Raw genomic sequence first — 15206 nt, forward strand, 5'->3', positions numbered from 1 at the left:
GTTCGCTATTTCCAAAGCTGTCAGGTAGAAGATGTCAGCAGCAAACAAGCTGATTTATAGGGGATATCAAGGGGTCTGGATTATTGGTTATGCTGGAACCCCAACACAAAATGCACAAAGCTGAAAAATGAAGGCTTGTAATATGAGGAAATTTTACAAATTAAAGAACAGGACCGCAGGACACGTTAGTCTCCCAGACACCATTTATTCAACCAAAGTAGTACTCTCTATTTGTGTCCATTGTTCATATATGAAATTCAGGCTCTAACTGAAATCGATTAACTTGAAAAGCAGAGTGACACCTATATCACTGCATAAAAGCTGGTGGTGTTCCAACAGACAATAAAAACACAAGAATTAGGTTTCACCGCAGATGTTTCTTGCAACATTAAAACTCAGTTATGTTCTTTGCTGTTGAGTATAAAACAAAATATTGAAAAATAAACAAAAATTAAATTCTACATAAGTATTGATCAAAACATTTACTTTTACAAACGGTAGTGAGAAAGGCAGTCTCTCACAATATTAGTAATTTTCCAGAGTTCTCAAATGGTTTTAAAACATTCTGCCTAACGAGACAAGTACGGCTATCAAAGCTAAGCATGTATCACTCTTCTTAACTCTAGTACAATCTCCAGCGCGAGAGAGGGAGAAGTTTGCAGTGAGAGCAGCAAAGGCAGCAGTCAGAAATCTGGGTACATCCCACGCACAGTATGCGTATTCCTGTACCTTGGCACAGTACCACTGCCTGCATCAACGAGTAGTTTGACAATTCTAAATAGAGATCTTTTGAGAATCTCATTTTAAAGGTGCCACATGAAGCACTTCTTTTCTTTTTTTTTTTCCCCCGCAAACCAGATTTGTTTGGGTTCGGTTTTTACTGTGAAAGATCTAGTCTGTTACATTGCTGTAGGTATTGAAGTCAACGCCAGGTTTTCCTTAAAAACCTGAGAGAATGCAATTGCCTCAAATCTTAAAGTATTTTCAGCAAAGCACTACCTATGCATAATTCCATCTACCACCTCATGGGCGGCCTCCGTTATTATCCACGTGTGATATCCATTAAGCAAAACATTCCAGTTAAAGATGCTGCTTACTGCTTTCAGCTATATCTACCGAGCAGGGTGGCTTGGTTGCTTGCTTTGTAAGTAAAAAAAAAAACAAAGCAAAGGACCCCTTCCATGCTTTGCCTGGGGCGTCCCGCTGGGGTCCCCAGCCTGTCCCGGCCCTGTGGGCTGGCAGCGGCCGCCGAGCTGAGCCGAACCGAGCCGAACTGAACCGACCTGGGCCAAGCCACCCCCTCATGGCCCCGGTGGGACGAGCAGCCCCAAAGTGCCGCCCCACTCGCAGCAGAATTCCCGCTGGCCTTAAACACGTCCACTCTGGTCACGAACACCCAGTGGACACCAAATAATATCCACGCGCAGAGCCGCATTAGGGCATGTTATCCATAGGATGCGTGCACGCGTGTAATGGGGAGGGGGGGAGCTGCCTACTTCTAGATGCATTCTCACAAAACCAATTTAGTTTTTATTACTGAACATAGGAAAGCATGTCATGTGGAGGTCAGGTTTTATTCCGCTCCTGGCAGTTGATATAAAGACTGAAATATTTACTTCATTCATATAACCTGATAATAAACATACGAACTACAGCCAAAGTTGGCTGCCAACTCCCTGCAGAGAAGTTATATACAGAAAAATAATCAATATGTGAATTGCTTTATTTTAAATACACGGTGCCCATCCTGAATCCAGGGGGTTTTAGGTGAATTCTGAAAATCAGATACGTGCAAGAAAAGCTGTACGAAGTTAACTTTTATTAAGTATTTTTCTGCCAATAACATACCGGCATAAACTGGCCTAATGGCTTAAAACCAGACTGTGAATCTGACTATCCATCAGATCCTTGTTGTGGGTATCCCGCAGTTTCTTAAATGAAGCATTAGCTTGACCCACAAAGAATAAACAAAGATTCTCGGGATGATTTTTAACGCCCTTGGGATATACACCCCTTCAATAACTGAACTAATAGATTTCAAATGTGAACATGGTTTGGATAACATATTCTTTCAATTAGTTTTATTTTAGCAAAAATATGCCAGCAATATGGAATCTAATGTCACATCAGGAATTTCCTGAAATGGGGCACTACTGCTATTAAAGTTATCTGAGTCAAGCTTTTAGACAGAGTTCCCCACACAGAGCGATGTATTCCCATTTGGAAGTGACTGCAGTTATCAGTAGCCAAGAACAATATGTTGTTTAAGCCACTCCCTGAAGCATAAAAAGCTAAAACACCTTTAAAAATTGGTGTGTGATAGATAATTCACCCATACATCATTTTACACACCCATACATATTACATAACGAAACCAAGTTAATATTTGTGCTGTGCTTTGAAGATGTAAGGTGTGAATGCTTTTATTACTAATAAACTGTATTTTTCATAGATCAGCACTGAAACTTTAATGAACCTCTGGTATTGAAATACATGTTACAAATCATTTAGTGATTCTGGTTTTAACTTCACACTCCTACATGAGGGAAGAAGGATTTAAGTTTACGCTCATTTTAGGGTGCCATGTTGAAAAAACTGTCTTGTTTGAGACAGTTTATTTCAGGTACTTCAGGCATACATTAAGCTGACATATAATGAGAATATACGTACATGTATTACATTGAATACAGAGTGCATTGCTAATACATAGTCTTCTGTACTGGGAAAATCTGGCGACTCAAGGAACGCCATTTCCTAGCGCGGGTCAGCTTCCCCTGCTGAGTAACCCAGTAGAAACTTCAGCGGCTTAGGCCCAAAAGAAACTAAATGCAACAGAGCTGGGATAAATAGCTCCTCCGGATAAAGAAGAGAAATTGCAGAAGCATTGCAAATTCTATGAAATATTGTAAGAAGGAAAAAATGCTGGGTATATGTGTCTGTGAAAAAAACTTAGGGAACACCAACGAGAAACTTACTGACAACACTTCTGCTCTTTCTGGCTTTCCTTTCACAAAATATTCAGGTTAATAAACTGCTCTGTCATAAAGCACATCAGCTACATAACTTGATAGAGCTGATAATGGAACAGCTTCAAATACTATGTTCCCTCAAGTTTCTGAGAATTTTACTCATCCAGTATCTTGTACAATGTACTTGCACATATTTTGTACATTCAGTAAAGACTAAAATGAATTTTGCATGCAAGGCTATGCATTTTCATTGTCATCAAGAAAAGTTAATTACTGAATAAATTGCAAGTTCAGAAATATAATGCATTAGGACAGAACCTATCCTTTTTGCCCGAAGAACCTATTAAACTTCATCTCGTTAGCAGACTAAAAATCTTAATTAGCATTTTGTTTTGGACAAATCCTTGCCAAGCCTGCACTGTCTGTTGCAAATATAAAAGGAGAGAGACTCAGCAGATGAGGGTTTACATGTGAACATAGCATCATTTTTGAGTATTCCATAAAATCTGACAATATAATCTCCGACTTAAGAAACTAGCAACTGTGAGCAGTTTTTCTGCTTGTCTGTATTCCACTCAGCTCTGAATTCCTTTTCATTTATCAGCCAATGAGCTGTTAAAAACTTACACAGAGTTAAAATCTTATAACTATGTGGTTAACTGTGCAACCTGAGTTTCTACAAAAAGAAAAAAAGAGGCATTTTTGGTGTTTGCTTTGATATATGCCCAAATTCCATCTCATTGTCATAGATTTCTTAGTGTAACTGTCACCAAATATACAGAAGACAAGATCGGAAAAAATCCAACAACTAATCAAGTTTTAACATTTAACTTGATGAATTTCAAGTGAGTTTGTCTTTTAGGTTTTGCGTTTGTTTTTTCCTTCAGTGAAAGAAGCAAACACAACGCTGTGGGGAAGATATATATTAGGAAAAAATGTACTTCATGATTTCACTTAGCATTTCCAAAGAACCATTACTTTCCAGATTTTGGGAGTCAGCTTTTTCAAATTATTACTACAGCACAGGAGAAGCCATGCATCCACAGTCCCACTAAGAGTTAGTCCTGTTAACAAGATCACGCCCCCTTTGCTACTAAACTACTCCTCTTGTTAACTTACTCCCTGATCAGTCCCAACGTCTTGCATGGTTTCCACGAAGCTGGATCATGTACAGATGTGTTGATCCTGCATAGGCTTTTGGATCTGAGGCAGTTTTGACAAAGGCACGTGCGCGCACAACCCCCACCCCTGAAACAACGCGGCAGAAGAAAAAGGGCTCCCAATGAGAGGGATCTATAAAGATCACAGCATTTTAGAAAAACAGAGGGACAGAATTAGCCTGGCCAAAACAACTGTTTGCCGCATAGAAAAGGGTGGACAATGAAAATACTTCATTAACACCATTTCTCTCTTGGTTTCACCTACTTAAGTCAGTCAAAGGAACAGGCAGTTCCTCCCTCCTAGTCCTCCAGCGACACACGGCATCTGAAAGAACAGTAAAGGATCCTTTTACCAGCTCCCCACCAAACAAGGGGTAGAAAGCATAGCAAGTAGAAATGATGTACAGCACAAGTGTCTCTTCAAGATGTCCATTGAACTAGTGCAGAAACTCAAGAGACAACGTATTTCAAATGAAAGCACAGAAATAGCTTAGAAAGAACATTAAAAAACAGCCTAACTTTCAAAGACAAAATGAATGACTAAATACTCATGCCACCCAGTGTGCATACAAACAACGTACAAAGCCGCTCATCAGCAAAGGAAAAGTATCTCACTGATCTCACAGACTGATTTTACTCCATTTGTCACATAGCCACAGAGTAAGGGTAGGTCAGATGAGCCCAGGTTCTTATCTCAGAAAAGACAAACTGACAAGAATGACTGAACGTCCTCCTCCTTTGCTGAACAGGCAGTATCTAAAGGGCGCAGGAAAACAGGCCATTGGGAATAAAGAAAATTCCAGAAATCACCCAGCAGAAGTACCTTTCATTTAAGTCCAATTGTGCACTTCTTTTGTCAGGTGTAACAAGCGTCAGTGTGCTGGAGAAGGCAACAGTCTGACCTGTGGAGGAAGATTTCTTTCTGACCAAGAAATGGGAATGGATTTGGGGTGGGAGAAGGTGAGGAAGCATGAGACTTAATTTTTTTTTAATTCAAGGCAGGATTTGAAAAAGATCCAGATTTGAAAAGAAATCTGAATTTCAAACCATTCTCCCCTTCTTGATAAAACCCATTCAAAAAAACATTCAATTAAATTGTTGGATCTTGTTGCACTAGGTCCTTCAGTGAAAAAGCCTTTTTTTTTCTTTGCTTTTATATTTTATATTTTTTAATGGGTTCCAAGGTAGAACAGGAAAAACTAATAAAAAACACCATGGGAGGGCAATTGCACTGCTCTCAGAGTTAACAGATCACTATAATGTTTTTAACCCTACATCATTTTGGAATCTAAGACAAGTGCATAAATGGACAGCAGCGTGAAAAAAGACACAGGTTACACAAAACATTGCAAAAAACAAGCAAGGAGTCTTTAGTAGGCTCAAAAGCAACAGAAAGGCCAAAGAATGAATACAGTTGTAGAGAGCAACTGAAGACATTTCTAAAAAAATTTTGAAGGTGTAAAAGGAGTAGAAGTTAATTTCAATGCATGTAAGCTTGACAGTAATTTAAGACCTCTTGAGAAGTAGCTGATTGTCTGACCTTGGTAAGAAAGAGAAGTTTAGTAAACTAACACATTTTTTTAAATTAGGGTGTTCAGCAGCATAGTTAAGACTTCTAATCACCAGAAAGGTTGGGGGGGGGGGGGGGGGCGGGCAGCTGATTTGAATGCATTCTTATCCCCAGGGTCCCTCTGTATGGGCAAATGAAAGCTGTAACGACCCACTGCATAAATTAAATCTCTTAAAGATGAAATACAATGGAAGTTTGATGCATAAAGACAAAACTGGGCATAAAATAGCAGGAAAACTGCAAGGCCATAACCACATCTTGATATGAGACTACAGACTTGGGGAGCTTAACATCTTGTTTTGAAGATATTGCTCAAGGAAAGACTTTTAAACCTGTATATTAAAACTAATGAGCTAAATAGGCCATGCATTAAAAAACTAAAATCTGGTGTCATTCTTGGAAGAGCGAAGACAAGCACGATCATTTTTTGCTCCCCTGAATGTTGAATTACAGTGATTAGATTCCTCTACAAGCTGCATTAATTTGTTATTTGCATGGAGACGGTGTAATAGGAAAACATTTTCCACATTAGTGCAACAGACAGCTTTTATGCCTGAGCTCTATAAAGAATAAATTTGCAATTTTCCAGAAAGAAATAAGGTAATGAATAACTGGAATTCCAGTGTGGGAATACTACTTCTCTATACAGTAGCCATTTCAATTAAATATACAAGATTTGAGACTACACTGTTTTCATTGCTGTATCCTAAGAGGCATTGGTTTGCTTGAGCCATGCGGTCAGATATTTTCAAATAATGTAAGAAAAAGTTAAATTTTAATAATCAGTAAAGACAGTGAGGTCCCAAAAGAAGACTTAGTAAAAACAGGCTGACAAAGAAATATGTTAAAATAGGCATAAATGACTCATGAATCATATTCCATGTTCTTAAACATGTTCAGACCCAAACTGTGGATATAACATTTTCTTGTTGTAATCCAGCAGTACTTTTGCCATTTTTATTTAGCAAGAGCATTAGTAAGAAGTCTTTTTTTCTGCTGCAAAGATATTACCATATTTCATAAAAACATGGAAGGGATAGAGGTAGCTAAAAGCCAAAATTAAGGATAATGGCTCAAAGCCTAATACAGTATTTTATTGACTTCAGTGAGGGCTGAATTTCACACACTTTTTTCCATCTTGTAGGCAAATAAATAGGCAGGTGACTGTTTTTTCCTGCTACCAGGAGAACTGCTAAAGTGTTTACACTAAGCTATTTAGAGTTATCAGCTGCTACAGCAGGTGATTAAGTCCAAGACTTATAATCAGGTTTTTTCTTCAGATTTTTTTAGATGGCAGACATCACTCTGTTTACTCCAATTTGCTTTGTAGAAACTTCTGATTTTTTCAATTAATTTTGAATAACTTTAACATAAAACAATGCTTAAAAAGATAATGGTGTAGCATAATGGTTCAATATTGAGATACAAAGAGCTTTCCACAAAGACAGCTGTCCTACATCTTTAGCCTATTGTAGCTGAAGACAACCACGCCACCCTGCTGCAGGACTTTCTGTCTTTTTCAGTTAACATCAACGGGCTATAGTTAGTATTTTTATTGGTTTAGTTCAGATGCTTATTTTGATTGTAGAATTGTATACTAACTGCAAAATAGTGATAAAAAAGAAAAAAAATCTTGAAAAGGTTACTGAACATTGAGACAAAGCGAAATAGAAATAGCTTCTAGAAAACTAATATTTGTATCCCTATAGTGTTAATTATGCCCTGGATTTTAAGGAGATTTTAAATTGCCTCTTTCAACAGATGTTCTCTTGAAAGAATGGCTTATTTGGGAAACGACAGGTCTTTGTCAAAGCTTACCCAGTGGAATACAAAAATTAGTACCAACTAACTATAGCCCCAAGTATTACAAACTCTTTATTCTCAACAACAGTATGCCATCCCTGTTAGCAGCTAGCTTACTAATTATGTGTAAGATATCTCGAGCAGCTGTAAAGAAACAGCTAGTTCAACTCCACTAGTTAAGTTGATGTGCTTCCCCCTTCCGAGCTGGCCATAGTGAAATCAGTCATACACATGAAAAGTGTGTATGTCTCATACACACCAAAAACTCATACAACCCCCAAAAGATACACTGAAATCTGCCCCCAGTCTGCCTCTTCCCTTCCTTCATCTTCCGAACAAGAGGACAATTTACAAAAAGTGGTCAAAGATCAATATTCTTCTGATAGCTATAGATATTTATTTTATAAAAATTAAGCCTCAAAAGAAAAAAAGGATTAAAACTCAGATTTTTTTTAATGCGATGCTATATTTTGCATGTGTTAAGCAATAATAGAAAATATCCCTTAGAGCAGGTTTCGGACAAGCAGATGTGAATATTCTCAACAAAATCCTGATTCCTAGAGTTAAACTCAGGAATGAGAAATTTACTATTCTGGCATATATCAGATTTAATCAAAACAACAAGAATCACGGATATTAATTTTTACAATTAATTTCTCACACTGTGGGTTAAACCCAGAATTATTCTACCAGATTAATTTGAACAGTCTTTTCTAGTTTGCACAGAAAGTAACCCACCTAGAATTAATCCAAGTTGCTATTGCTATGGAGTGCAACTCTGTACATTTAGTTGGTCACCAGTTTCCTGTTAAAACAAGTAACTATGTACCAAGAAAACTATAACAACACAGGAGGATAAAAGACCTGCTCCATAAATAGCCTAAGAATTCTTTGTATCATAATCCAAAATGTAAACAGTAGAATGGGAAACCAAATGGGCCTTGTATCAAAATGCACAGTTTTTTGGCAAAATTATTTTGGCAATAATTGAGATGTTAATCGAACTGCAGTTTCAAAAAGATATATATCTGGTATCCTCCCATGTCAGTAATAGAACTCCCTTGACCTTAAAAGAGCCAGGATTTCAGCCCATACTTACCCTGATATGCTTCTGGGTTATTTTACCGAACTAAATCAGTGGTATTTGTCTGCTTCTTTTTAGTAACACCAGTCACTTCCTACCTATTTGGCACTCATCCTTAGAATATAATAGGTTTGGTACTGCCTTTTTCATTTTCAAATTCATGGTTGCTTGGTGGTCTTAATTTTCTCAGAGTATTCAAAGATGACAGATTAATAGGTGGTTCTTTGCAACTATGTGGGCAGATCTTTAATGGAGCTCATTAGTTTATATTAGTGAATAGCGTACAGAGATGTGGAAGCTGTTCCTAGAGGACAACACTTCTACTGCTAAATAAAAAAAAAATTAAAATAAACAAAAATTAAAGTCCTCACTTCTATGATTAAATAAACACCAATTAGGTCAATTTATGTGAAGAAGAAACATAGTAAATTTTTTATTCAGTGTAAACATTAAAGAAAATTCTAAAACATATTTTGGTGCTACAGTGGGGTTTTTTGCTACAAAATTCAGCTGTCCTTAATCCCAGAAAAAGGGAATCTTTTGAGATTTGCCAAGCATACCTTGTACATCTGTTTATCGTCTAGGACACTTAGTAGTATAACAGGCTGCTGCTCAACCCAGCAGAGAATTCTGTGGGATCTCCTATCATAATAAGCCTTGAGCTAGGAGGAATGGATTATGAAAAAAATAATAATCACAACATTAAATGCAAGTCAAGCTTGGCACTCAACCAAAAAACCCTGGACATTTATATTAACATGGCACACACAAAAGGATTTCATTTTACACAAAACATTTTTTATTTAACTTTATTAGACTTTTTTCCAGCACCTGCTTAGGTTTCCAGGTAACCATGAAGTTTAATAAACCTGTACAATGATAATTAAACACTGTAAATAATTTATCTGCTTAATCTTCCTAACTGGCCTTTTATTCCTTTGTAGAAAAGTGATCCTTGCTGACATTCTGAATAAGGTTGGCAAAATAAGTGCAGTGAGGAGTGGTAGCATAAAGTGGATTTGCTCTCAATAATGTATGAAGCCACATGCTGGGTAGAGGAATCCTCACAAAAGCGGTACCACAGCAATCTGTTCCTTTCATCTGCAGCCAGCATTTAAAGTGGAGGTGCTGCTCCGAATCAAAAGCACAATCATTCATTTGTGAGCAGATGTCCTTCACACGGCAGGCAGCACTTTTTCAAAACAGAGCTGAACAAATGCACTGCTGTGAGACAAGTTCCCCTACCCATTAAAGAAAGAACACAGTATATATTAATTTAGCAGGTTGTTGAATGTTTTAAAGTAGAATTTATGAAGCAGAAAAAGCATGTGGTGAAACAAAATGGCTTTCAAACTAAAATATGAAAAAGCTCCTCTAGTTATTCGTTTGCAAAATGCAAGAGTCCAAGGCTCATGACAATAGTTTATGCAGGAAATAAGCTGAAATGTGAGGTGTGTGATTTTCCATGCTACACTCAGGTTATTAACTAAAAGAGGCCATTAATTTGATAATATGTGTGTGATGGTAAGATTGCATGTATATGTATTCTGTGTTCACATTTGTTCATAGAATTTAGGATTAAATGAAACTGAAAGTTGTTTAAAGCTGTTGGGACTCTGCATCATTTAGCAAAGTAAACCTGAGAGCCACTAAGAAAGTGAGTTCTGACACTTTTGATTAAATAGGTTTTTCTAGTTCCCTCTGCATGCACAAACCTTTTTTGGAGAGTATTTCTTTTTCTAATAAAAATTTTTGAACGCGGTCTGTGTGCACTGTGGTAGACAGAAAGATTCATACCGACTCCTGTGTGAGCCAGACTAGGCTCTTTGTTATGAAAATTACGGCGGTTGCTCTTTCAATTTTTGGAGCACATCCCTATTATACACATTAAAATATATATTATAAAATAACATACAAACCCTTTACTACTTACTCATAATAATTTGAAGCTCCAAATTTAACCACCACAACTACCCCCCAGTTACAGTAATTGTATACACTCTGTGTATATTGAAAGCAACACAGAGCTTTCCAAAGCAAGACATTATCAAATGAAGGCATGCAAGTCAAACTCTTCTGCAATGTCTAAGAGGAATAGGCAGCTACATCCCTTTAAGTGTAATGTTTTACAAATATCTATTGGTTAAGTAGTTCCTCCGGCTCCTTCCCATAGTCCTCTTCCAAGAAGGAGAAGCAAGCTATGAGATCTGCACCATAATTTTCGCCACAGCTTCCACGGTCTGTCCAACTACCCAGTCCCACCTGCAGTCGCCGACAGGCTGCACAGTACGCTCCCACCCATCACCCACGCACCCGTGGGCCCAAAAGCTTCCCGCACCCTTTCTTCGGCTCGCTCGGTACCTGGTCACACCCAAACACACATCAAACCTTAAGAGCTACACGCCTCTGCCAACAAAAGCCGCATCTTTTCCTTCCTCCTTTCCTCTCTCCCATAACATGGCTTATAAGCACATCAATATTTACAATTACTTTATCCACATTAAATAAACACACTGAGTTTTGCTGCCCACACAGAAAAAGGTTGATTCCTTCTTGCAGAAACATACTATTACTAGCAGCATAATTATTAGAGGGCGTACTGCAATTTAAACCTGAATCTATGTTTATATATGCATGATTATTATACCAGGAGTCATTTGTGGAGAGCGCACAGATAAAAATGCAGCTAATAACTCTTACTGTAATGATTAATCAATTTATGAATATATTATTTAAACTAATAGTTCAGGTAGGGTATATCTTAAACAAGTTACAGAGTACATCGACCAATTCAAATACCAGCTACTAGATCAATAAGAAACTATAAGTAACTCCAGGGAATAGGTACACTTGCATAAGGAACCGTGAATTTTTAAAATCCCTTCATTGGTAGAACAAGCTCATAAAAAATAATTGCTTTAGGCCATTATCTTTGGATATTGGCAAACTGTATGGTAAACTAGAAATTGAAATAAGAATTTTACACTGTATGATAAACTACTTTTATATATTAATTTTTTAACTAGTCAAAGAAAAAACAATACCTGATACTTCTGTTTAGTTTTTCAAGTTCTTACTATTTAAAATGCAACCTGGGTTATGTACCATGTGAACACACTGTCAAGACTATGCCCTAGACTCAATATCAATGAAATATATTTATTTATAAACATAAAATATTTTCCCCCTATAATTTACAAGAGGCAAAAAAAAGAAAGAACTTTAAACCAAGTATTTTTAAGGCAAAATTAAAAAAACCCAAAACACAACAACAACAACAACACCAGCAAACCAAGGCAAAAATTAAACAAACAGCAAACCAAAATGAAAACCTTATTCTCTTATAATACATTTCAGAAATTGTTAATCCTAGTGCAAAAGAAATTTGTATAATACATAATAAGAGATAGACATTTATCTAAACATCACCAAAAATAAGTTCCTTATGCGCATGTTCTAAGTATAAACATCCACACTGAAAAGTCAAATTGGGCCAGCAAATGGCACAGACAGTCCTGTAGGTACCTAGTCAAACCCTGCAATTTAGCTTGTTGGCAACCACCATGAAAAGGTCTCTGTACTTGATTTAGTACTTTTTTTAATCTGAATGTATAACTTTAATCTTTCAAAGCAGGATTTTTAATTAAAGGTACCAAGTGCAAATTCACTAAGTAAGCCACTGCCCTCCACTCACTCTGATGCTAAAGGTGTGCTTTATCTCCGTTTCAAGTGATACTGCATTTTAAAAATTAATTAGTAGCTTGCAAGAACAGCCACACATTATTGAGTAAGTAACAGCATTTAAGTGAAACAGATGAAATATTGGTAAGCAATGCAGACCACAGTATAAGTATGTGAAGGGGGTCATAGGCTAATCCCTATTGATTTTCCAAGTATGCGTACAGCACCTCTGGGAAAGGCCAGTTCTGTTGGCAATCAGCTAGCACAAATACATTATAAATCTTACTGTCCACCTTCACTGATCACTGTCACTTACTTCCTCCACTGAAGACCATGAGGAAACTACAACAAACCCACTGACAAACAACCGGGAAAGAATTTTAAGACCTTTTTGCTAAAGCATAATTTCAGACTGCTTCTGATGTACGTAAGGTAAAACAGGAACAAGTTTCAAGGAGCAATACGGTACTTGTAACGACTGCTCAGAGAAAAAATCCAGAAGAAAACTGCTGGACCACATAGAGGAGGAACACAAATAATGATGAACAAGTCATTCACATTAATCTTACAAATCAACGTGAAAATTTGGAGCGAATACTTTGCGTTGGCCACGTGTTTGCCTGTTGATGGAGAGAACTGAAACATTCATTTCCCAAAGCTGAAGACAATATTGCTCTAGCAAAGAAGCAAGCAGACTGCTGTCTAGAACTATGCACGGCAACCACCTTTTAGTGCAAAATTCACAGCACTGCAGAAGAAAGAAGCAGGTCTGCTGCAGCTGCGATTGCACTCCCTTGCTGCTGAATGGATCGTTCCAGCTACCCTTACTCAGCTGAGTGCTGTTCGCTCATGAGTAAACTAACGGATATCAACTTAGCTTCATGCTCATTTATTAAAAGGCTGCAGGGCAGCATAGCTTTTCTGAGCTACTTCCATATTGCTGCGAGAAGACCAATTCACTTCCTCCCGTAGTTCTGTCCACCTTCTCTTTTTCCTAGGAAAATCAAGTTCATTCAGGAATACTGCATATCGTTGTAGAAAGGCCAGTAAAAAAGTGTTTTCTAAAAAGAATGAGATCAGGAAGTCTTTCTGGGAAAATTTTGTGCCACAGGAGCCCATTTGTTGTCTGTTTTTCCATTTAAGCAGGCATTGCTGCAGTTAGGATATTTTTTTAAGAACCACTCAGCTGCCTCTGTGAAGAAGGATGTTCCTGGGCATTTTCAGCCACTGGTGCAAGTCCAGGAATGCTGTCCCACAGATGAGAAGCATGGTGCTATACAGATTCAAACTCAAAGATTCAAAGCCATGAGTCTACCTCCGCAAGGCACAAAACAACACAATCCGTTCCCTTGATCCACAATCTATGCTCTTCATCTCCTTTCTTTGCTGTCCTATGATGAAATCCCTTGTATGGGAATGGTAACAGTACTGCAAAATAGCCAGAGAATCATCCAGGTCTTCATCTGATACAAAAATGCTTGTATAGACGGGGTTTCTTCTCAGACACCTAGTAGGAAAATTTCCCAAGTAACAACACATCTTGCTTATGGTTTTTTTCTATACATTTCATAGAATTATACTTATAATTTATATTTTTTATAATTTATTTCATCATAAAAACTTACGCAATATCACAAATTGCACAGATTCAGGAATTTTAGAGTTTTAGACTTTCTTCTTTTGTTGTTTTGTTTTTAAGAAACGTTGCTGAATACTGTATAATGTTACATCCTGAATGAAAGAAAAATGATCCATGGGTCCAGACTGGTCCTAGTAGTAGCAAAGAGCTCCAGTGGCCATAATGTAACCCCTATATGGAGCACAATAAAAGTTCAAGGCTTAACCAACTGACTTAGCAGGGGAAACAAGGACAGTGTTGTCAAACGCACAAATGAGGTACTGAAAAAAGAGTAAAATACAGCTCATTTCATGTTATTGTTACCATCTCAGCGGGTATATGAAACGAAACTGATAGGCTGATTCTGAAACAATTAGTGCTTACGTAAAAGCAATAAAGGAGCTTTAAAGCAAATACATAATACATTTAAGCAGCCAATACAGTTAAACACAATTTGGTTAGGTTCAGATCAGTGAGAAAGTAGTATTTAAACTGGTTCTGTATTAACTAAGCAAAGTGCAAAAATCAAGTTGCACTAATTACTCTGTAGATGAGATGTTCTGAAACAAATACTTTCATTGTGGAATGAGGTTGTGATGCAATTGACAATTCCAACCTAGTTGTACATAATATATCACAGGCAATACAACATGCAATTCACCACTTTCTTAAACATAACAGATTTAGCAGTTCGCTTTGCTGAAAGTGGAAAAACCCCCTAGCTTCCCCTCCAAATCTGGAACACTCCTGAATATAACTTCTAAGGTATCGGCTTCTGCTGGAAACCCAGTTTACGCTCACTTTCAGTACAGCATGTGTTTGTAGAAAGCAGCATATAAAATGAGCTCAAAATTTCCATTTAAAAATATCATTTAATGGAATTTTAAACTGTCTAAGAAAATGGATACACTGTATTTGTTTTCTACATTAATGATCTATAAAAAGAATGGAATAGACCGTAAATACAGTATTTTTTTGCAACAGCCTTTACTAAAAATGCTACTACTTGTGTTTATCATTTATATCCTCATACACAACCTCAAAATTGATTACATTTTAAACCATACATAACTTGCTGTGTTTTTCATTTTGAGTCATACTGCAAACATTTTTATAACTCTGTTAATGTATTCCATACTTTGTATTCTTATTGATTATGAATATTTCTTCAGGAGATTTTATTGCTTTTCAAATAAAAAATGTTAGGTATTTTAAAAAAATAGAAAATAGTATTGCAACTTATATACTTTTCTTTCTCATGATAATTCTAATATAAAAATTGCTAGCATGAATATTTGCAGGCTATCGTTTTTCACATTTT

General features: G+C 37.0%; 1 protein-coding gene across 7 annotated transcripts in view; it reads right to left on the bottom strand.

The window, feature by feature from the left end:
- Positions 1-15206, bottom strand: part of WWOX (WW domain containing oxidoreductase) — a 535055-nt gene that overhangs the window by 352622 nt on the left and 167227 nt on the right. The window contains exon 9 of one of the 7 annotated variants that reach the window (XM_075039977.1): positions 4395-4454. The exons of the other annotated variants lie outside the window; for them this stretch is intronic. Within the exon in view, the coding sequence (XP_074896078.1) occupies positions 4404-4454 (51 nt within the window). The 3' untranslated portion in view covers positions 4395-4403. Of the gene's footprint in view, positions 1-4394; positions 4455-15206 lie in introns of those variants that run through there. 7 annotated transcript variants of the gene reach the window in all.

Source organism: Buteo buteo, chromosome 11 (genome assembly GCF_964188355.1).
Source record: "Buteo buteo chromosome 11, bButBut1.hap1.1, whole genome shotgun sequence".
Taxonomy (NCBI): Eukaryota; Metazoa; Chordata; class Aves; order Accipitriformes; family Accipitridae; genus Buteo; species Buteo buteo.